General features: G+C 33.1%; 1 protein-coding gene across 1 annotated transcript in view; it reads right to left on the minus strand.

Annotated features, from left to right (window-relative positions):
* LOC143227487 (uncharacterized) overlaps window positions 1-24,966 on the minus strand; it is a 146,433-nt gene that overhangs the window by 26,198 nt on the left and 95,269 nt on the right. Inside the window, exons 12-16 of the mRNA XM_076458929.1 lie at window positions 21,185-21,524; window positions 4,605-4,793; window positions 3,557-3,618; window positions 1,657-1,710; window positions 214-312 (exon numbers count right to left, since the gene is read on the minus strand). Coding sequence (XP_076315044.1) covers window positions 214-312; window positions 1,657-1,710; window positions 3,557-3,618; window positions 4,605-4,793; window positions 21,185-21,524 — 744 coding nt within the window. The remainder of the gene's footprint in view (window positions 1-213; window positions 313-1,656; window positions 1,711-3,556; window positions 3,619-4,604; window positions 4,794-21,184; window positions 21,525-24,966) is intronic.

Here is a 24,966-nt window from a genome sequence, read left to right on the forward strand (position 1 = left end):
AAATTTGATCCTTTATCTTATGCAAATAACGTCATTTTTACCCACTTGAAATCTTGAACTATTTAAATAATTTGAGGATATAACAGTCTCTGCAATACAATTCATTTAAACTGATACCATTCACATGTCAAATATGTCCAATATAAGAAAAACATGAGTATATAAATAGAGAACTTTTGCAGATTAATACTGAAAGTAAACCAGTTAACTTACCTTTCCAACAGCAACAGCACATGTAGCCATATCCAGTACAAAGCTGTCTCCATCTTTAGCAGGAGCTGCTAAGGTAATTGGATTGGTTCCTAAAACTGGCTAAAATGAAAACAGATTTCTGTCTAAACACCTATCCCTGATTACAACAAACGTAAAAACAAAACTTTTCAAGAAGCATCTATTTACATTTTCAATTGACAATCCAAAATTTACTCAGGCCTTTTCATTGTTGGCTTCTTTTGTATGTATTGAATAAAGATACACAGAAGAATATCTGACCAAAGCCATCATTAATTTTGAAATCATAAACTAGATGGAAGACAATTATTCAACAGCACCCACCATCAACTCTTGGGTAATTTCAGCTGGATCCCATTATATGGTTAGACGTCAGTCTTATAGTACATTCATGACCCAAAAGTGCAGAGCATATTTCACAACAATGTGCTTCGAACACTGAATCCTTATATCCATGATTTGCAAGAATTAACTATTATGCCATGTCATGACTAAGTAGAGAAATATATAAGAGAAGTACTTTTGCTGTTATTTACGTTCTTATGCCCTAATAAGATTATCATAGGCACAAACACTAAAACTGCCAATATATTAAAAACATAACTATGACAATGATTTATAACAATGATTAAACACTTTTTGTGTTTTTCAGTGATGCTTATATGTTACAAGCAATAACAACAGACAGCTTATAGCCAAGGGCAGTTCAGGCAGAGTGTAAACCAAACCCTACTCCTGCTGAAGTTTCACTTAACATTTTTTTATCCTTATGATGGCCTCTCATTATATAACTGATTTTATACCACTGTGCACACATGCAGAAATAGTATTTTCATACTTAAAAGAAAATTTGCAGTGATAAAGGAACCATTATATATTTCAGAAATATCTTTTTTGTCTTTGGGGTTGAACTAGTGTAAAAATATATAATAAATATCTTTGAATGAAGTTCTGGAAAAGTCTTAGTAACAGAAATATTTTAACTAGTACAAAGAATAAGCACTATATAATATGTCCACTCAGAAGTTCTCAATTTATAACTCCTCACAAATGAAATGTCTAAGTTTGATTTCTCATGTTGTGTAACAACTTAATATTCACTGCAAAATGTAAAAATATCAATACACAGTCAAAATATCAAAATAATCTTTTCTCAGATATATCCAAATTGCTTATGCAATTTAGTCATTTTTTATGACATATTTTGAGTTTAAAGGCCTATCAATGACAATCAACCTCATGCAATTTTTAACCTTTAGTATTGTGTTACACTTAATACGTTCTTAAAAGAATAAACCTAAAGCCAAACGAAGAAAATAGCTTTATCCGCATTATCTCCCTTTCAAGTTGCTTTATTTTTACAACATATGATTAATAAAAGGTTGAAAAATTAAAATCCATAAAAATAAGAGATTAAAGTCTTACCTTTTTACCTCGAGTAGGAGCAACAAAGGGAGAGGTATTTGTAAATGACATACCCTAAAATAAAAATACAAAAACATATAAAACCGGAATATAAAAATTGTTTAAATACAGAAAACAAATTTTTTCTTAAAGATGTTCACAACTAACTTGCACATAAAAATTAACACCATCAACCAAGAAATTTATAGATTACACCCACAAATACAGTTTTTAGTTTTAAAAATTGTATAAACAAAATTTCAAAACTATATTCAAAGCTTTTATGAAAACAAATCCTTTAGGGGAAATAGGAAAATTGCAATTCAAACAAGTTTTTCTTGATATTTGAGAAACAGAAAATATATATGTAGTTTGTCTTTTACAGTAAACAATTTACCTAAATGGTAAATAATACAATGAAATATTATTTCAAACACAATGTTCATAAACCTAAATACCTGGATAACTATTGTGATGCATTGGTTCACTAAAGAAATTATATATATTTACAAGAATGTACAATTAAATATAACTTCCTTGTAAGCTTCTAGACCTAAAAAGAGAGGAAGGCCCAAGAAGGCCACCTCTATAAACGAGACCAAAATCAATACACATAACAGTCAGCATGATAGAATATCCTTTACATTGGTATTAATTATAGCTAATAAAGACACTTAATTAATCAATAGTCCTTTGTATACACTTTCATCTTTGAACAATTTATAAACATTGTACTAGAATTACACTTTTAATTTTCATATATTAAAAAAGTCAAAACTCTAAAAAAATTATAAAAGAAGTGTACAATGTATTTGTGTATGTGTGTAAACCCTAGATGATTTATAAGGAAATGTAAATTCATAAAAAAAGAAAAAATAAAGCCATAAAACAAACACCCGACATCAGGACAAAAACCATAGGGTGCATCATCCTGTAAATGTGTCCATTTGTTTGTTTGTTTTGTTGTTGTTGTTGTTGTTGTTGTTTTTCAAGTACTCAGCAGAAGTTTGACCAAACTTGCATTGGACATAATATACCTTCTGTAACCAATTTAATCTCAAATTTACTAGCCTCACATGCTTTGAAGAAAAAATAAATAAATAAATATCCAAATAATAATAAGAATGAAATAATTAGCATAAAAGACACCAATGGGGAAAACAGCAAAACTGTCTTTCAAGTTAGCTTTACAACCCTCAGAATAATGTTTGGACATAAATACCAAAATGCTAAGGTATTAGAATACGAAGTCTAACTAAAGTTATTGATATAGCTCCAATCCTAGATACTTTCATGTTATTAGCTGAATTTTCTATGATTCTAAAAAGATGCAAACTGTAGCAAGTCTCATACTGGGAAAGTTATACAACTACATTAATCCATTAATCATAAAGCAATAATATTTGAGAAAAAATCCAAATTGCAAGATTATTCAAAATAATAATGAATATATTTTATGAGAGTATTATTAAATCAAGACTACAGATCAAGCAAGTTTTTGTAATAATATCTTTCAACAAATTAAGCATCTTAGGCAACAGTTTCACAGTTTGACAATCCAACTTCAAGTTTTAAGGTATCTCATTGTCCTGCAAATTAAACCATCAGATTACATATCACATAACTAACTACTTTACATTAATCAGCCATGAACTTTGTATCCATATATCACCTTGTTTCTGTGTTTTTGTAAATCAGCGACCAACATTTAATATTTAAAGTGGGAAACAAGCAAGCTAGCACTTAAAATAAATAACTACCTAGCTCAACCAAACAATGGAAATAAAGTTACACACACAGTCAATAAAATTACACTTAAAATCAAAACATAAATTGCTTACATATAATTCTAAGGTAGACAATTTATTTTTATTTTAACGACTAATGGATAATATGAAACGTTTAAATAAGTACTACATACCAACAAACCTTCTTTGCAGGCCATCATACTGTACCATCCTGCTATTCCATAATGATTTGACCCTGAGAGATAATTTGATAAACATTGAATGTATTCATTACCTTCTTACTAAATCTTGTTAATAATAAAAACAAACAATGTAATTGGCAATCGATTTCCATTATGAATTACAGTAAAATTTCTTTCTCAGTCTAAGTTCAATATTAATTGCAAAAAATTATCACTCATAACAACTAGCAAATAACTTAGAGTGAAACAAGTTATACATTAGTAGTACACAAAATGCTGTCACAGCATTCCTAATGTGGGTATCTAATATGATGATTACAACAATGGCATCTTGCAAAACTTTGTATCATGCTTTGTTGATATATCTCTGCACAAAATTTCAAGTGTATTCTCATTCTTATCAAACCATAGAGTTCATTTAAACAATTATATTGAACTTTTGGCCTTGTTTTTGTTTCGTTTTTTATACTATGTACAAATAGAACTTGCAATAATGCAAATACAAGTGCCATCATATGAAACAAACTAAGAACACAATTCTTGAAAACTACAAAAATGTTTACATCACAACCTCCACAAAATCAATCCTCATCACAAACATTCATCCAAAATTTATAATTTCATATAACTGTTACAATATATGAAATCAGTACAGCCATACTTATCCAATCTTTCCAGAATTTTGACTAAAGTTTCCATTGGTTTTTTTTTAAATAAATGCACAGAGCATACACATATATCTTCATTCATAGTTTTTTAAATGGACAAAAGCTTTTAATCCATAAAAGATCTGTCCTCAAATCTTTAACCTAATATTATTATTATAAAAGCAGATATTATAATAGCCTCAAAACTCCTAGGTGAATACTTGCAACTGCACAACTCTTAAATTTAAATACATGCTATAAGTCATTCAACCCGAAACATGTACACACAAACTGACAAACACTGATAATTCAGGTTATTAATACTTTAATAAACATTAGACCATTAAATTAAAACCAGAAAGTAGATTTTGGAAACAGTGATCATTATTTACCTTTAGCAACAACCCATCCAATTCCACTCTCTTTGGCCTTCTTAATTGCTAGCTTCATTGAGAAATTTCCTACAACTGGACCCAATAAGTTCTTACCATCAACGTAGGCAGTAGCAGCAGTTTCATTAATAATTTCTGGTTGTCCTTCTATGCTACATATTTTACTTTTCACGTCATTCACGTACATTTCTGCAAAGAAAACAATTAAGAATGTTACTGTCGTTCTCAAGTGTAGCTGCTTTCACCGTCATTACTCTCTTGTTAGTGATGAATGTCTAGAGAAAAGAAAACCTTATCTTTTTTAGTTGATAGTATTATAATTGTGCATTTTATTCTATGTTCAACATGAAAATATCAAATTTTCAAACATCCAGGAAATGATACATACATATTGCAAAAATCTAACAAAAAATAATGAAGTATTAACTGGTATCTTATATTAGTATTAGTAAATTGTATGTCTCCGATTTTCATTCACTGTCGGCGTTTCAAGAAATTGAGTACAAAATACCATTTTGGGCTTCAGTTTCTTTTTTTAATGAAAGAACTAGGGATGTATTGGCCACTCTTGGCCATCCCATATTCTAAGCTAAACTAAAACTATCAAATAGATGAGTTAGAAGTCCTAAAGCCAGCCCTTATTCATATACTTATCAAGCTGTCTCTTAAACTTGTTTAAGATTACTGTCTCCACATCATCTGAAAGCCATCCATTCCAAATGTGGCCTAACCAGTGACCTATACAATGAAATCATAACCTCTTAAGACTTGTAATCAATACTTCTGTAGGTACAACTTAAAATCACATTTGCCCTGCCACTAGCAACAGCACACTACTCAGATGGTTTTCAGGGGCAGATCAACTATTACACCAAAATATCTTTCTTTCATGACACTGTTAAGGCTATTCCTATTCAAATTGCACTTAAAATTCTAATTTTCCTAACCCACTTGTATTATCTTGCATTTATTGTAATTAACACTAATTTGCATTTAGTTTTCCAACTCATGAAATGATTAAATTATTTCATAAATCAACAATATCCTCTTCACAGCTAGCAACACTCAAGATCAGAATATCATCTGCACACAAAAGTAACTTATTGACTGTTCTGTAATACATATTATTGATGTGAATAATAAATAATAGCAAAAATCCTAAGACTGAGCCCTGAAATACCCCACTTGTGATATTAATCCAGTTTGACTGAACTCCATTTGTAACAACCTATCCAATTTGCTAACTTATACTTCACACCTATAGATATTTTATTTACAAGTCTTTTACGTGGCAACTTGTCAAATGCTTTCTGAAAATTCAGATTCACCAAATCTACACCCTTACCCTCATCTACATAAGTAGTACCTTTTTCAAATAATGTCAAAACGTTTGTGAAGGAAGTGAAACCATGTTGACTATGCAATAAATTTCTGAAGTTTGTTAAATGACTTTGCAAAGCATCTTTTAACAAACTTTCCAAAACTTTTCCCACAATTAATGTAAAACTAATGGCATCTATGTTTACTGGAAATACTTCTTAATACCTTCCTTGAAAATAGGAGTGATATTAAATATCGCCAAATCGTTTGGCACTTGCCCACTATTCAATAAATTTCAACAAGTTTTTATAATTTATTATGTTATGTATTGTAATTTCAAATAGTGTAAAATTTTTATTTTAATTCAAAAGTTAATTGAATGTTGATATGTATCACATTTATAATGCATGTGTCAGTCTTACTGGCAAAACTTTTGCACATTTTCAAACAATACTGAGTTTTTTTATTTGATTTGGAACTGAATATTTTATTGATGAACAAATTAATTCTGTGTTGTTACACAAGCACACTTCACCCAACAAGAAGCTAGCTAGCTTCTTCACACAAGTTGTTTTCTTCAATGAAGTTATACAGTGTCTTCTTAGAAATACTAACAACTGAAGTTAATTCACTGAAATTAAATGGTTTGTACTTTTTGATCAAATATCTGTAATTTTCATGATTAATAAGCAATTAGAGTTATAGGTTCTGTGATTAACAGTATACTAACTGCAGCAAACCAACAATATTAAACTCTTTTTGTCACTTTTTCACTTTTAGGATGAGGTTCTCAAAAATGCAGTTGGCAACACTCTTCAAAGATAAGTTAATGCTTCAGTAAAACATTTTTGATTTTTACACTCAAGAATCTTCTACAGATTTAAAGAACAGGCAGGACTTTCCCAATAGCAATTTAACAACAAATTATATGCATTTCTATATACACATATTAAACTGAAACAAATATAGATATTAAAATAACTATATAATAGTAAATCCATTACAGTTTCTTAAACCATCCAAGCACTGTTCTATTGCTAATGGTCGGGTAAATAGGATTTTAGGTTGTATCTATAGAAATATCAAATATAAGTCTAAAGTTATAATTTCATTACACAATTCACTGGTTTGGCCACTTTTGAAATGTTGTGTTCAGTCTTATGGTTCCCACCTCAGGTAGGACGTTAAATTGTTGTAAAGGGTTCACAGTATCATTCTAGTAACTCTGCGTAAGTTTTTTTTATACACACTTTTGATTTACTAAATAATATTTGTTTTCCTCAATGTTTTCAATGTAATAGTGTCTTATATAATAGAAAGTACATTTTTGCGTTTTGGAGAAGTTTCTAACAAATGGTTTCTATCTTGGAAACCCAACTTTATCCACAGACATTATTCAAGCTAAAAAGTAAAACACTGAAAACAATAAAAGACATTTTGATACTTTTTTAAATTATTTTTTTAACTGAAAGCTACCTAGAAAAGTATCCTGTTTTAACCACTTACATCCCTATAGAGCGGTGAATTGTATTGTATTTTCTTTCAGTTAATTAGGAGACCATAAAATGATGCCATATGAGGGGCCCCTTCACACTGCAATTTGTAGTGTAATGACGTCAATCAAACGTGTACATGCCATACATCATGAAAAGAATTATGAACTCTAAGCTACAACACAGCATATCATATGAATATCAAAAGAAAAATAAAAATTATTACTCTTAATTTTGGTTTCACTTATTCGTGAAACAGAACACTTTTTGTGGGGATTATCCACAAACAGATCTAGTTTTAAAATTACATTATGTGAGAACAGTCCATAAGTTCAAAACCGCCACTAGTATCTTCGTTTTGTAGCACTGCAACTTCATATGACTGTAGGGTAAATCACCTTGATGACTTCGACATATCTATTACAGTTTATACGTTGGTCCTGGTCATAGTTCATGTGAAAAGTTGTTATTAGAAAAACTGTTATAACCAGTACCCATAATAAGAGCAGCTATTTGTGTCATCAGTAGGTACAACCCAATTTATGAACTCTTCAATCTCTACTTAACTCTAATGAAGTCAAAGACTTGTTACTGAATCATGTTTCCGTAGCTAATGCATTAAAAATTGCCATTCGGATCCTGAATACAATATACGGATTACTGATTAAATTTCCCATTGTTAAGTTTTTTCTGTATAACAAATTATCCGAATTGTTGATGCTCGGACAAACCAAAATTCACTGTTGTTCACTTATTACGTACTATATCAATTTTGAAGTAAAGACAGGGACACACTTCTGCAAATCACGCTGTTAATACCTCTAGTACAAACAGTTTCTCCAGGGGCAATGTTAAGTTTTGGATTGTTACGTTATGCTAATTCTCATATATATATATTAGAATACAGAAAAATGCATCTGGAATTACTTGTACACGTTATGACGAAAAACGAAATTGGAAATATTGTAATTTGAAAGACTGAAGGAACGACATAGACTGTGGCTGACTTGCATCAAAAGTATCAAAATGGATTAATGTACGACAGTGAGAATTATTTGTGCTTCAAGGGAGATATATGAAAAACCATGGTCAGTAACGTTCATTTTTTTTTTTTTGTATATGGCACATAAAAGAAATATATTCATTTCAATTTTAAAAGATCGTAGGTGATCGTTTAATTTCGTGCAAAGCTTACTCAGTGATTATCTGCACTATTTATCCTTAATTTATAATAGATTAAATTAGAGCCGGATTAAGGGTAACTGATGCCCTAAGCACAACCCAACAGTGGTGCCCCCTCGGCCCCTCCAGTACTGAACTGACGAGACATTAAGACTCAATAAGTGCTGAAAGTAAAATAAAAGTTTGAAAATTTATAACCCTTCAGATTTCTTCCAGATCAGACCCAAGGCCACTGACGTTAAGACTAATACTGAGTATTAACCTTGTTCACATGAACTTGTTCGATTCATGCACTTTTTGAGACATGATTTGTCGGTTCTTTACAGTAGATTTGTATAACCTCGGTGCCACAGTATTACTAATAGTAGTAGTAGTAGTAGTAGTAGTAGTAGTAGTAGTGTGTATATATATATATATATATATATATATATATATATGTACATAACAACGTTAAGAATCATGTTGTCGTACATGCTGAAGTCTTACGCAATTTCACCTAAAAAGGTCGAATTATCGCATTTAGACTGCTCCGATCAGTCAATTGTTTTCCAAGCTTTTCAAACATTTAATATAACACATACTGATCTGAATTTATAGTCGCGAAATAGTTGAATTACACCTGAACGTTTGTCGTCGTTGTCTCTGTGTTTCTATCTCGGATTGTTCGTTCATCTCATAAAATATATCACCAGAGGACTGGGCCCCGGTCAGATCGGGGAATTATGACCACGGTAGGATCAAGGAAGAAGTAAGGAGAATACAATTGTGACCTCCAGTTTTTGGTCTAAAAATGGGATATTTGACAAACTTTTGTTGGCTATTTATGAATGGATACTTAAGACCTAGTATCATTGTGTTTATCCCTGAAGTAAATTTGAGCTTCATGTCTGTTTATATTATTACATGATCACAAGGGAATACAATATGCCCAAATGCTCTTATAAGTTACATGTAATCTATAATCGGGGCCATTCCTTTCTAAATTTTTTCTTGGTACGAAAAACTTCAAAACATGTACTCATACAAAAAGAGTTTTTTTTTTTTTTTTATCACAACAGCTCAGAAAAGCTTCAGTGAGAAACATGTATAAAAGTAATAAAAAACACACATGAATAATGCAATACTAACGCAAATAAAACTAAAACAAAAAGACAATAACTCAAATTTAACGTTCGAAAACAGAGGCCGAAAAAAACAAAACTTGCCACATCTCTGTACACATCTGTCACCATTTCGTTTGACTTATGTTTCTGTGGTATTATACTATTATTTTTCTGTAGATTTGACTGAATAAAACAGTAAAAGGTAAAACAGTTCAACTGTCTATAATTTCTTATAAATAGCCACAATAGAAGGAATGATTGAGAAAAATATTTCATTTTCAAGGTCAGACATTATAAGCTACGATCATCTTTTACCTGAAGTTTTATCAACATTTTGTACTGTTCTTTGCAGTAATATATTGCTAATCAATATCTTATTTCAGATACATAGTTTAGTAGTTTCTCGAAACTTCAGTCACTCACCGAGGTAAAGAAAACGTTTTTTTAACAATGCAGAGTAAAGTAGAACACGACAAATGAGAACAATTACCAAAAATGTGTGGCAGTAAAAGAGTTAAGGGTATGATAGCTAGGGGGGAAAACTCTGTGGTGCCTCCACCCATTCTCTTGGTGCACTAAGCTCGTGCTTATTTTGCTTAATGGTTAATCCAGGGGTGGATAGAACAGAGGAAAGGCAACATGTAACCCTGCCAATTAAATAGTGAGGTTGATTGCGACCTAATAATGAAATGGTCTTACATATAAAAGGGCGAACACGTACTCAGATGGGAGTCAAAGAGAAACCACATTTCATATATTGCAAGTTGAGTGTCCTTACCTATAGGCCAAGCCAGGCCACGATGTATTTACAGAATGGCATTTTAAAATGAAATATTACCGAACGTTAATCATAATAAACTGGATTCTCAAAAAACAGAAAATATGTTTGAATCCACAATATCTGACAAAGTTGATGTTAAATGATATTTTCCTAAGTCATTTATTGATGGCACATGAAGTCCTTTAGACATTTTGAGAAAAACGTACACGAGCTTTTACACCCCTCCCAAAATTATGTTTTGTGCACTTGTTAAAACGTACAATTATGCATGTTCCTTTATTCACAGTCTTTTTTTTTTCTGATCCGTCTATTGATACAAGGAGTTACATATTAACAGTTATGTTGTTTTTGTCTTTTTTGTGATAAAATAATGTGGTTCAATAAGGACACACGGTAGTGTGTCAAGCGGTCAAAATAACCTCATGCAAGACGCATTATTAACAAAAATGATAGTTTAGAGATATTTCACCTTCTGCATCTCAGACTGTGGTAAACCAAAGAAGCATGTTTTCAGTGGATGTGCTCTAATCTAGCAAGAAATACCCGAATTGTAACATAGCCAATTTTGATTTTCTTCCATTTGTCTTTCTTCGCTCCAAAATACGGAAATTTATTTGGTAGAACATCATACTCAGCTGTTACGATTTTTTCAAATTTCATAAAGTGATAGATTATTCGACTTACAATTATAAACCTCATTAAGTGTATATATAACCCTCATGTGCAAAGTCATTCAGTAAAACCGCTCAATTTCGACTACACTACTTGCACACACCTACGTGAAAAATCTCGTGAGCTATTGGTCTAATATTTTTATTACAGTTTTGTCTAAGAGTACAAGTGAACCATTTTTTAGTTTTTGTCATTTGGATTAAATGTGGCCGATTTAGAGCAGCAAAAAATATAAGAAAAAGGACGTGCATATACATTAGTATTGGTTAGTTGTTGTTGTTTTTCAATTAAGCACAAAGCAACATAATGGGCTATCTGTGCTCTGCCCACAACGGGTATCGAAACCCGGTTTTTAACGTTGTAAGTCCGCAGACATATCGCTGAGCCACTGGGGAGCAGTGTTGGTTAGATCAAGCAAACTAGTTTAGCAGTTTCTAGCTCAAGTTTTCAAAAGAATCATACAGGTGGATGGTTATTATTGATTACTCATGACCAATTTTTTGCACATATTTGCTAAATTTTATTAAATTATTTTACTTAAAAACACGTGATATTAGCTAAAGCAATTAGCATAAATAAAGATGCTTGATATGGCTGTAATGGTTAGAAGGGGATGATTACAAGAAACTGTTAATCCAAATTCCATGAGGTTACAAAAACTAATTTTAAAAGGAAAAAAATTGCCATCATGTATTTTAAAGAATCTAGTTGGTTCTCTAAAGAAAATGTTTATTTTGAGTAGCAAGTTCGAGATCCTAAGGCTAATGAGAGTTAGTATTGAGTGTCAGTTTCTTATACACTGTGGTTTGTTAGTGTCTACTGATAAAAAGCCATTATATCTAATCAAACACACTTCAGGTGTACAAAAAGGTGTGGCCAAAAAAAAGATCGAGCGTACAACTTAAAATAATGAAATTAAAATTGGTGATCAAACTGATAGCTACACTTATCTTATAACAAATATTCATTCAATAGTAAGCTAGGCTGCGTATTTTGTTTGACCAACAATCGTGCCTCAAACTGAACAAAAATCGAAGACTGGCTAACTAATGAATGAATATTGGCAGTAAAATCTTCATCAGTGCTATAAGTGCAGCTACTAGTTTGGCTGCACCTTTTCCACACTTAAGGTGTTTTTCGTTAGATATTATAATTACATGCTATTCTTAAATTGTATTTATTGTTCTGTTGTCACCATTCTAAAATGATAACATTTTTGTTCAGATTTGTACCAGGTTTATTCAAGCTGCAATGCGCTGTTGAACATGCAACACACTTTTAGCTGTGTGGGCATAATAGCAGCGACAGTCAATCCCACTATCTTTACAAGTAGCATGGAGGTGGCGAGTATTACAAACTGGCTGCCCTCTATTTAGTGGGTAATTCTATAGTAGGAATGGCCATTCTGAACTTCAGATGGTTTCTAGCCTGGTCATTTAGCATAACATATGTAACATAAGGCATTCAGGTTGAAAGTACCAACCTTAATACAGTTATCCAGCAATCTACCTCACGAGGAGTTCTCACGCATGCGCTGTACTTATTAGGCCATACTGGTAGAATAAGTATCCAATAGCAAGAACATCTGTCTGTGGATACTCTTCCGTTTAAACAAGTTGACAGATCCAGTTCAAAAAACAAAAAAATTATACTAAACTTTCACATTTATTGGAAAAAGGTATAGAATAATCTGTATATTGTTATTACTGCAGCGGCTGTTGTTAATAAATGAAGTTGAACAAAACTCATGTTACAGCAAAATCCTACAAGTCAAAGACTGTAAACAAATTTTCAAAATTTCGCTTGCTTCCATTAATAACTAATATATCCATCTACAATGCAGAGCATAGAGATATTATCGCTGTTTAAGTTTCTTGGTCTTTTCTGATTCACGTGAATAGCTTCCGGCTTATACTTAGGTTAGAATAAGGTTTAAAGCTTGAATTATTTCATGATTAAAATGTTTAGTGTTTTTTTTTACTTCTTGATGTAGAATGCAGTTTTTATTTATAAAAGCAAAAGTCAAGATTATTATTATATTTAATGCGTAAAATGATGTACCAAATTCAGACAGCAGAAATCTTGACCATATCTCTATTATGAAATGGGCTGCTTTTTAAAGCCATTTCTGCCAATTTTCCAAACACGACTTCTACAATTCCTCAATCTAGATTCACTTCCCTGTCTTACAACAAATTTTACTGGAGAATAAACTTGCTGTGAATCCTGGCAAATACTTTTGCTTGTTTTTAGCAAATTTGTGTTTATTTTAAGCGTTTTCAATAGAAAAAAGGCGGAGGTCAGCAGTATCTTTAAAATAATCTGCAAAATGAAAGGAGTGCAACCATTTTAAAGCGAAAAGTAACGCCATCTGCGCGATTGAGAGCGTAATGTCTTTTAAAAACCAAAACAAAAAATCGATATTAAGTTCAGACACTGGGCGAAAAAGATACCCTTCAAGTCGGAAACATTTAATCAATGATATCATTTGTATTTATAAAGCATTTGTGATATCTTCTGTGGATCCTAGCCTTTAGTTAGAGTAAAGATCATAAAAAATTACCAATACCATATGAATCTATCAACTTATGAATAAAAGGTTTGTTTGTTTGTTTTTGAATTTCGCACAAAGCTACTCGAGGGCTATCTGTGCTAGCCGTCCCTAATTTAACAGTGTAAGACTAGAGGGAAGGCAGCTAGTCATCACCACCCATCGCCAACTCTTTTACCAACGAATAGTGGGATTAACCGTTACATTAGAACGCCCCCACGGCTGAAAGCGCGAGCATTTTTGGCGCAACTGGGATGCGAACCCGCGACCCTCGGATTACGAGTCGCACGCCTTACCGCGCTTGGTCATGCCGGGCCATGAATAAAAGGAAACTAACACATCACTTTAACACTAAGTCTAGCTAAATTTAATAGTTATAATTGAATTCTGGTTCAAAACTGAGACGCTCTTAAATAGCATTACTTTAAACATTAGATGTTTATAAATTTCAGTCTTAGTGCATCTTGTTTCGACCCAGAGCATAAAATATTAAATTTTTATTGTGTCCGACAAATATTTAAAATTTTGTTTTCTTAGAAAAAATGAACAAATGTAATCAACTGAAATTATTCGTGACTTTAGCCACATTACAGCAAACAAAAGCATAAGGTATTAGTTTATCATTATAATTTTATAAATTATACAAAAATTCTTATTATGCCCTTATTTACGCAACGATGCACAATGGTCAACATTGTTACATAAGGAATTCTCAATACACTGATAATCTTCACATCAGGATAGTGCCTATCTCACTTATTACTTACTGAGTTAACTTTGTGTTTCCTACTCACGACTTAATTGTAGGAAGTAGATGAAAATAAGTTGACAATTCCATCAATATTTTATTGTACAAGCCAGCTAGTCGTGTGCATAAAATTGAGGCCCACTCTTCTCTCTAACGACCAAGATACCTGAAATAAGTTAACTATGACTAAACTTTAATATCAACCTCGAAAACTTATTTCAACGAAACAAAGAATTGGCTACTCTATACATTTCCCAAAATGTATTTGCTATATAAGCCACTTAGTCAAGGCGTGAGGTAAAATAGAAATGACAATCTGCAGGCATTGCTAATCCTCCACACCCGGGGTTCCCAAACATTTAATGCCTGCGGAGCTTCACATCAGAAAGAAAAAAAACATTTCGGAAACTTAATAACAAACAATACACTAAAAATAAAAGTAATCGGTCATTAGCACCAGAAAATGTTTACTCCAATCTTTAAAATATAAAAATGTATTTAAAATAACAATATTTAAAATAAATATTTTTACTACTTGTTCAAAAATTTCTGCTTACAAAATTTATATCAGTAAAAGTACAGTTTTATTTATTAGCGGCTCGGATGGGTTTGCTGTTGTTCACAAAGTAGTTCAGTATTTGGAGTTATGGTTGTTACCTGCAAGTGCAAATTATCTTCAATATATAGCCTGTTTCTAAACTTGGTCTCTGTAGCTGTATACAGTGAAAATGTTTGTTCACAAAGACGTTGTTGGAAAACGCATCAACATTTTCAAAGCTCTGTTACTTATTTCAAGGTATTCCATGACCATTTGAATCCAAAATTGTGTAGTTTTTTACTGCTAATGTTTTAAAGGTGTAATCAGTTGAAATTTCTATAAGCTGTTCTTTTTCTTTCAAAGGCAAATCGTTGATACTTGCAAAGTCAAAGATTTTGAATCAACAGTAATTTGTCTAAATCAGGAGAGAAGTACTCCACAGTTGTTGTACACTAATCAGATAGTTGCTGCAAGACTGAAACTTTTGCATCTTCACTTTAGAAAATTTCATTCATAAGTAAAAAACTACCGAGCTTTTCAAAGCAACCAAATTCTTCGATAAACATACATTCACCTCAATTTTTTACCTTTTCGTTGAAGCGCTTCCATTTTACTCTGAGCTTTGAAGTACGTTACCCTGATACCCTGAATTGTGTTTATTGAATTGCATTCAATTCATTCAGACAGGCAAGTATGTCCAAAAGGTAAGTCACTTTCTGTATTCAGCATCTGTTCCTTATTTTGTATGTAAGTTCAAAACGGCATTCAGATAAAAAAAACCAAAAAAAACTGTCTCTTCACGCAGTTAGTAAAACCGAGCAAGCATTTTTTCCCGAAAAAGCCATCGGACTTTCGTATGAAGCAGCAAATTGTTAGGCAAACTTCAAATGTCCTCACAGAGTAAACTGGTGATTCTCACATTGAGTGGTCTTGATTTTATAAAATTAACTATTTTTATAACATCACCCATACCTCTTTTAAGTCTTCTGGCATTCGTTTCATTGCAAGTGCACGACGATGAAGACAGCAGTGGATACTCTCGATGTCCGGGTTTTCCTTTTTTTTTTTTTTATGCGTGCCACTGCGCCTGTAAAATTTTCAATCACAGCTGCAGCACCATCAGTGCAAATACTTGATCAAAACAACGAAGTCAAAAGTAAAAGTTTGTTATGAAAAAAAGGCAAGGCCACTAGAATTATATATTTTTTAAAGGAATAGGGTGACTTATTATTTTTATATATATTTTTTTAAAATTTTTGAAGTCAAATAACAAAATATTAAGCCAGATATGATGTGCGTCTAAATCTTGAAGGAAATGAAACATGACGTCATGCGGGGTATGACGTCATAGAGCTCATTGGTACCAAGTTTGTGTAGTTAAACTGCAACGAATCTAACTTGACGTAACACTTTCCAATTATATTTATCATAAATATAATTATACTTCGTATAACTATACTTTAAAACTAAAATAATTGATACTGCACCTAATTGCATCACAATGTTTCAAATTTGTACAAGTTTCAGCTATGACGTCATGTTTCATTTCGTTCGAGATTTAGCTGCTAATCGAGACCTGGCTTTTAAAAAAACAGTTGGCACCACTACCCAGGGTTGACCGATGTTTCCTATGAACATTACTTAGCTCTCTTGCATCTCAAATGACGCATGTGATCTTGAGATGGTGCCATATCTTTGAGCAACCAGTGGTGCCAGGGTCGAAGTTAATTGAGATTACATTAACATTTTCACCGCGAAAACTTCCCCTAAACTAAATAAAATCGTTATTAAGCAGAATAAAACATTAATTAATCGCTCAATACGCGATAAACGTGTTAAAGATATAGTTTACTTTTTTAGTACAGCGCATTCTGTTCCAACTTTATAGTTTTAGGAAAAAATATTAACATTCTGGAATTTCCTCGCGGAGCTCCAGATAACTATGATCTGCACGATTAATACTACTAGAGAACGTATTTGAGCAAATTTAAGAAATTCTCCAGTGAAACTGTCAGCATGAAGATTTTAAAATATCAAAGTAGAACAAACTTTGAATGTAACTGGCACAAAACTGATATCACCTGTATGAATCTTTTCCCGTAAATGAGGGCACTAAACATTTTTATGATCCAGAAATGTTCACTTGTTAAATTATAATAAATGGTAACAGAAGGCTTATTCCACATGCCCCAGGTGCGCATATTATAGAAAGCACTTATGAAAAAAATGGGTTTAGAACTATTAAACAATATCTGAAGTATGTGTTTAAACAACAAATTAAATTAAAATTAATCCGTTCAAAAATTACTTGGAGTAAAACATACATTTAATCACAAATATTCTGTACGAAGCGCAATTAATATTCTTCTATAGCGGGGGCTATATATATGTTCGTTTGTTTCTTTGAATTTCGCGTAAGGCTACACGAGAACTATCTACGCTAGCCGTCCCTATTTTAGCAGTGCAAGCCTAGAGAAAAGGCAGCTAGTCATCACCACCCATCGCCAACTCTTAGGCTACTCTTACCAATGAATATAGGGATTTCCTGTCACATGATAACACCCCACCGGTTGAAAGGACGAGCATGTTTGGTGTGACAGGGATTCAAGCCCGCGACTCTCAGATTACTAGTCAAGCGCTCTAATCACCTGGCAATATTGGGCTCGCATATTCTTGACTGTATATTGCGCACGTTCCGCATGTTCTCGAAATTTGTAGAAGATTCTTGAGAGTAATAATCAACAGTATTTGTTTTATAAATACTGTTGTTTAGCGTGCCCGAACATTGTTGAAACCTCTAGAAACTCCCATTATTGGTATATAAAAAAACTGAATCACCAAGAGACAATTATTAATATTATTATTGCTCAGCTACAGTCAGTGTGTTTTTGGCCTGGGAAGCTATAATCGTGATTAATACCTATAAATCGGAAAACTACAGAATTGGATCAGGAAAGTTTGTAGACTTCTCGCATTAGAAACTGTTCAAATTCAGTGAATTAACTTCAGACGTTAGTATTTCTACGAGAACATTAAATACCTTCAATGCCGGTAAAAAGTCAGCTGTGTGAGGCTAATTAAGTTTGTTATCTTGAGCGAGGTGTATGTGACTCTATAAACTCAGAATTATAATACTTTGCTTGTCAATAGAATATTTAATTCTAGGCCGGATATAAGACTCAGTATTGTTTACGTTTATAAAAGTGTTGTACATAAACCATTATTTGCAATAACTTAATAATAACCGTTGTCATATATTGTATTGTTTTTGTTGGTGTTTTTTTTATATACATATTAAAATATATTTGTGTTAAAAAAGAAGATTGTTTCTATCAATCTTGTTGACAAATATCATAAATTCGATACATGTTAACATTTAACTAAATTCTAAATTAAAATTTCTGGTTATAGTAATACGTAACGGACATAATATAATAAATCGGAGATTCGTCTGAAATAAATTATAATAGGTAACAGTTACTACGAAAGCAAGACTTTTGCAGTTGAAGGGAATAGGTCGAACGACTACTGGTGCCACAATATTCTTAAAACTGAACGTTCTACTTTATTCTGATTTTATAAATTAAACGCTTGACTTTTATGTAAATTACGTAATTTTTTTAATCAGAAGAAAACGTTCGCTTCAAAAGAAAAGAGATTCTACCACATACTCTAAAAGTGTTGATTATGCTCATGACACTAGAATAAAAATTTAAATATATGCTAAGAAAACTAAACAATGAGCCTACCATCAAGAGAATATTTATAACAATAATGCAGCAGCTTTCTGACTTTTAAAAAGTAGAAACAAGACGCAAATTAGCCATAAAAGTGAAGGAACGCTAAAAACTTCCTTTGAAGTGCATGAACACAAAAGTAACAACAGCCTTACGTTTCACTTCTAAAACTCATCGTACTGAAACATGAACCGAAGATTGATAAAAATACTCAGAGACAATTACTATTCAATGCTACCTCGAAACCTACTATTAACAAACATGTTCTTACCATTTTGTTGATTTTTTAAAGTTACATTTTCCATAGATTATAATTTAACGTAGTCATACATACACACACACACACAATAATTATAACGCAGTAAATACAAAGTATTTACTCTTGAGCTATTTTACCAACGAATAGTGGGATTGGCCGTCATTTTATAACGCCCCCACGGCTGAAAGGGCGAGCATGTTTGGCGCGATGGGGATGCGAACCCGCGATCCTCGGATTACGAGTCACACGTCTTAACCCACGTGGCCATGCCGGGCCTTGAAAGACCGAACTCTCTTCAAATAAAATGTTTAATGTAAATTAAAAGAACAGCAAGCATTATATTTTATTAGCATTAAATCTAAGTAAGAACAGAGCTTGTAGTAACATAACAACAACAAACACAATTATTCATACTTGTATTATTAATAAGTATCGAACACTGTCTCAGTTGATATACAAGACCCGGTGTTTGGCTTAATGACGAGTGAAAGGAATTTCTTATGAGCACTTTTAGTTGTTCTTTTACACACTGCATCGTACAGGTTCGTAAAGTTTCCCCTACCAATCCACCTACCTTATCAAATTACGCAAGCTATACGAGTTTAGAATGAGGTATCTTGCACTTGTACAGTTGTTTCGTTAATGTTGCTATGGGGACGAAACAATAACAACACGTTCCAGGCTAAGACATATCCGCAACATTAACGCTACCTCACGCTTCGTCACAAACACATATAAATAGTATAAAGGGGCCCTGCAGAGTTGACGGTGGGTGATGATGACTAGCTGCTTTCCGTCTAGTGTTATACTGCTAAATTAGGGACGGCTAGCGCAGATAGCCCTTGGGTAGCTTTGCGCGAAATTCAAAAAACAAAACAAACAGTATAAAGGTTTGCAATTTACAGTAATTCTCATTGTTATTATTTACAAATTGAGGATAATATTTACATCAAAAAGAAAGAAAACTTTAAGATACTCCCTTAAACAGCACATATAATTTAAATTTGTTTCAATGCGTTGTAAAACTAATACTTTACAAAACTACAGTAATTTAGTTTACATAAAATACTATGGTCACAGGTGAAATCCAAAAGAGAATCTGTGACGTAGTGGCTTAATACAATCCTTGCTGTAGTCTACAGTTTTGCTTATTTGATACTTAGCAGAACAAATTGAGTCCCCAAAACAAAAAAATAACATCATCATTATCATAAAATGCAGAATGTGTATATAACACGTATGGCGTTTTGAGTCCATTTTATCTTACCATATACTAACTAACATACACGCACACATATAAATATTGGGTTGAGGAATAATTCGCGAGCGTTTTTTCAAGTTAAAAAAATATATTCATAAACGAAACGCTTTCGCAAAATATTTCATGTCATTTGGTAGATAATTTTTTGCTCTAATAGATGGTATGTTTGATTTTCATATGTCTTTAATTTTTGCTTTCATTTTCAGCTCATTAAATGAACTGTCAAGTGGACAAAATCGAGCATTTTCGACACCATCTGCTTTTCGCATTTAATTTCTTGCAATTTCGTTTAAAACAATGCATACTATATACCTAGGTATTACATGAAATAAAGTATCATAATAAATGTTTTGGGTGTAATGTGTTCATGCATTGAAGTATTGTATAGTCTTGCATGTAATGCTTGAATGAAATTATTTAAAAACGCTCACGAATTATTCCTCAACCTAATACAATGTTATACCAGTTACTAAACACAACATATGTTTTGACTCCGAGTCTTTGATTCATATAATTATACGACCACGTGTACACAAATTTTTTTTGCTGAAATTTTGCTTAATTGGAACAAGTACTACGAACGTTGCTTTCAAATTCGTAGTGTTTCTAGAAAATCGATATCATTCGATCCAAAGCAATAGGAAGCGTCAAGGCCATGGCTCCTACCATTTTTTCACGAATGTGTAGTTACAAGTTATGTATTAAAACTTGTTTCTTTTAATTCAGTATACTATGTTGTGTGTATGCTCAAAACTCAAACTTAGAGTATTAACTTTTTTAAACCTTCTGGTGAACATTCCCCCAATATACCCCTATAATGGCAATGACATATTCGCTCTGAAATTTCTCGCCTTGTAATTGCAGTTTAATTATTATACCATTGTATTACAGGGAGCAATAATTCTAATTAAATTTGGAGAAAACATATCACAAACCTAGTCTGTTCAGCCCGTGACTGAAATGTCCTCGGTGATCACCAGCCACTAAAACGTCTGCAAGAGCTTTAGCATCACTTTCACTGGTCCCTACTTTCGTCATACATCGTTCCATAAAACTGTGAATTTCCGGTAAAGAAATGATATTGCTTCTGCCACCATGTTCTTCAGTTGAGTTAGTGCCTTGGCTCGCCATATTTCTATAATTTTTGATAAAACGCAGCTTTATCTTAAGCTTTTTACCACTAACTGTAAACAGCGTTTCATTAAATAAACATAAGGGTCTCCTGACAACGTATAGTACTTTAGTGATCTCTGTGTGAAGCATTCTGTCATGTGCTCAGCAAAACCAACAAGCGCTCGCCGTAATTTGAGATAAGAGGCAAAACGTTTGACCTTGAACACGTGTACTCGGAATAGGTCGTCTTGTGTTTTTAGTTCCCCTTCCCTACACTCCCAGAGACCCAGCGCATATTTGATGACTTATAATGCTATAAAGCGGGTTTAAACACCTGTAGCAAAAACACGTTGCGCTTAACAACAAACAAACAAATTATTCACTGTAACTAAAGGAATAACAGTGTTATATTATATCACATGATTAAAAAAAAAGGTCCTCGTGACTTTTGTTAGCCAGTCCTCGGTTAAAGATACGTGACAACACATTAAAAACAGTTATCGTTTGTACTGAACTCAAGAAGTGGATAATAACAATAAATAAATATAAGATAGCTGCTCTTAGCGTACACCGTAGAGTACACGGTTTTATGGTTAACGTTCCAGGACTGTAAAACCAAAGTTTTAAAATGCATCTAGTCGCTGCGCAAATGTATCAGACACTTTGAGGCCGTGGGTGAACGCTTCGCTTCTTCATGTTTGGGTGTTTGATTATGTTGGTAATTTTGATACCCAGGAGGGTCAGGTGCAAAAGACCTCTTCCCCCATCCCTAACTTTCAATTCTCAGCTACTGCTATGTTGTAGTTGTAGTGCTTCAGGGCCAGAATAATCCATACCTACTCCGGCCCTTTTCAGGGCAGCGTTCATATTCACTGCTGGCCAAAATCTTAAGGCCAATGAACACGAAGAAAAAATATGCAATTTGCGTTGTTAGACTCAATCACTTATTTGAGTGGAGCTTCGAAAAATGAAACTAAGAAAAGGAAAAAAATAAATAAAAACTTGTTTGATATTTAATAGGAAAATAGCCTAAATACTTGCTGGTCCAAAGTTGAAGATCACACTGAAACGAGGCATTAATCGGTAAATACGTAACGAAATTTAGTCATTTGTGTTCAAGCATTAGCGTTGTCAACATCTCCCACTGACATCTTCTGTGTTACGTTGGGTAAAAACATGGCAAAGGCTTAAAAGTTGACATGGTTTGAACGTGATAGAATTGTCGAGCTGCAAAAAGCAAGGTCTCTCTTAACGTGCCATTGCTGGTGAGATTGAACGTAGTAAAATTGCTGTTGCAAACTTCTTAAAATACCCTGAGGGATACAGAATGAGAATTTCAAGTGGTCGGCCCAAGAAAATTTAGTCAGCGTTGAGCAGTAGGATTCGACGGATTGTGCGGCAACACACCAGCCGATCGTCGAACCAGATTAAAGCCCTTACGGACGCAGAATACAGCTCAAGAACAATAAGATGGTATCTACGAGAGAAAGGCTTTTGAAAACCGTAAACGTCTTCAAAGGACACGTCTCCATCCACACCACGAAACAGCTCAGTTAAACTTTGCTGAGAAGCATCAAACATGGGACGTAGAAAAGTGGATGAAGGTTTTGTTCTCTGATGAGAAAAAAATTTAACCTGGATGGTCCAGATGGCTTCTAACGTTACTGGCACGATAAGGATATCCCATCGGAGACATTTTATACACGACACAGTGGAGGAGGTTCCATCATGATCTGGGGTGCTTTCTTTTTCTATGGAACAATGGAGCTTCAGGCTATACAGGAGCGTCAAACAACAGCTTGCTATATTGGCATGTTGGAGAGAGCATTCTAATTGACTGAAGGTCCTCCCTTGTGTGGAAATGATGGGATCTTTCAGCAGGATACTGCTGCAATCCACAATGCCCGCAGGACAAAGGACGTTTTCATGGCAAATAACGTGATTCTTTTGGACCATCCAGCGTGTTCGCCCGAACTGAACCCCATTGAAAATGTTTAAGGGTGGATGGCAAGGGAAGTTATAGAAATGGACGTCAATTCCAAACAGTGCATGATATTCGTGAAGCCATCTTCACCACTTGGAATAAAATTCCAGCCAGCCTTCTGCAAACGCTTATATCGACCATGCTAAAGCGAATGTTTGAAGTTTTTCGCAATGACGGCCGTACAACTCGCTGGTGAGACCTCTTGTTAGGCATTTCCTACCCTGTTTAGGACTTCTTTTTGGTATGGTTTTAAAAGATTGACCTGCTAGTATTTAAGCGGATTTTATTGTGTTCACATTTTCCATATTAAATGCTGAAAAGTTTCTTATTTTTATTTTCCCTTTTCTTGTTTTCATCTTTCGAAGCTCTACTCAAATAAGTGGTTGAGTCTTACAACGCAAAATGCATATTTTTTCTTTATGTTCATTGGCCTTAAGATTTTGGCCAGCAGTGTATTTTGTGTACGTAACTTAATAAATCGGAAAGTCGTCCGAGATAAATTATAATACGTAACAGTCAATAATCGAGGTTTGTTTCATACATCACCATGTAAACATTTATATCTAATCCTCATTTGCTGTCAAACATTTGTACTATTTCAGTAATTGATTCACTCGTTTAATTCAAAACTCATGGACAACCTTATGTATTTTTTTTATTTATACAAAGGAATCCGTGTTTCCCAACCAAACGTGAATAGATTAAATGACCTATAAGTCGAATTTTGTTCATTTGTGTGTTCTTTATCATGATGTACAGTAAATGTTTGTTTTCTATGTTGGAATTAACAAATACAAGAATATACTTAATCGTTTGTTGTATCCATTGTGCTAAACTGTCAAACTGTGGTTGATATAACAAAGTTCACATTATCACGACATCCAACACTTTAGACAACTTAAAAATTATTCACTATTGAAATTCATTTCATCATTCATCTGGATTCTTCAGGTGTTCCAAACAGTAAAACACATTGTTCAGTACACATGAAAAATACAGTTCTAGATTGTTAACCGGTGATATAATAAGCTTTGATTTAATTCTTGAAGTAATCAATAGTGACTAAGAGATATCGTCTATTTTATTCAGTCATCATGAGGAGACCATGTTATTCTCGGCAATAAAGAATTAAGAATTCTCTGATAGTTTCTTTGCTTTGGTCAGAATTTCTTTCTTGCAATACACATAATACAGCTTTTGCAACATCTCTTAGTGTATTTACACACACACACTTATACAAAAACAGTTCAGCACATTGTTATATATGCAAGTACCTTCCTAGTGGCTTCCAGCTATTGAATTAAGCAAAGTCTGAATTATTTACTGGCTGAGAATTTTGAGGACTATTAAGTACATCATAGGTTAAGACACATATCTCAGTGACTTGTAACAACAGTATAGCACACCTTCCCATACTTATACAAGTGCCACAGGTTTTGTACGTCTGTACTACGTCATTCTATCTCTGATGATAGTGTTCCACCTTCCTGCATGTTAAGTGGTACTAAATGTGAGTTAGAATCCTAGTTGTCAATGAATTGTGAAGACTATTCCGTAGTAGAATCATAGCTCGTATGAATATACTGTTTTACTCAAATATACAATCATCCCTTTTATGGT

The sequence above is a fragment of the Tachypleus tridentatus genome, chromosome 9 (assembly GCF_004210375.1).
Source record: "Tachypleus tridentatus isolate NWPU-2018 chromosome 9, ASM421037v1, whole genome shotgun sequence".
In the NCBI taxonomy this organism is placed as follows: domain Eukaryota; kingdom Metazoa; phylum Arthropoda; class Merostomata; order Xiphosura; family Limulidae; genus Tachypleus; species Tachypleus tridentatus.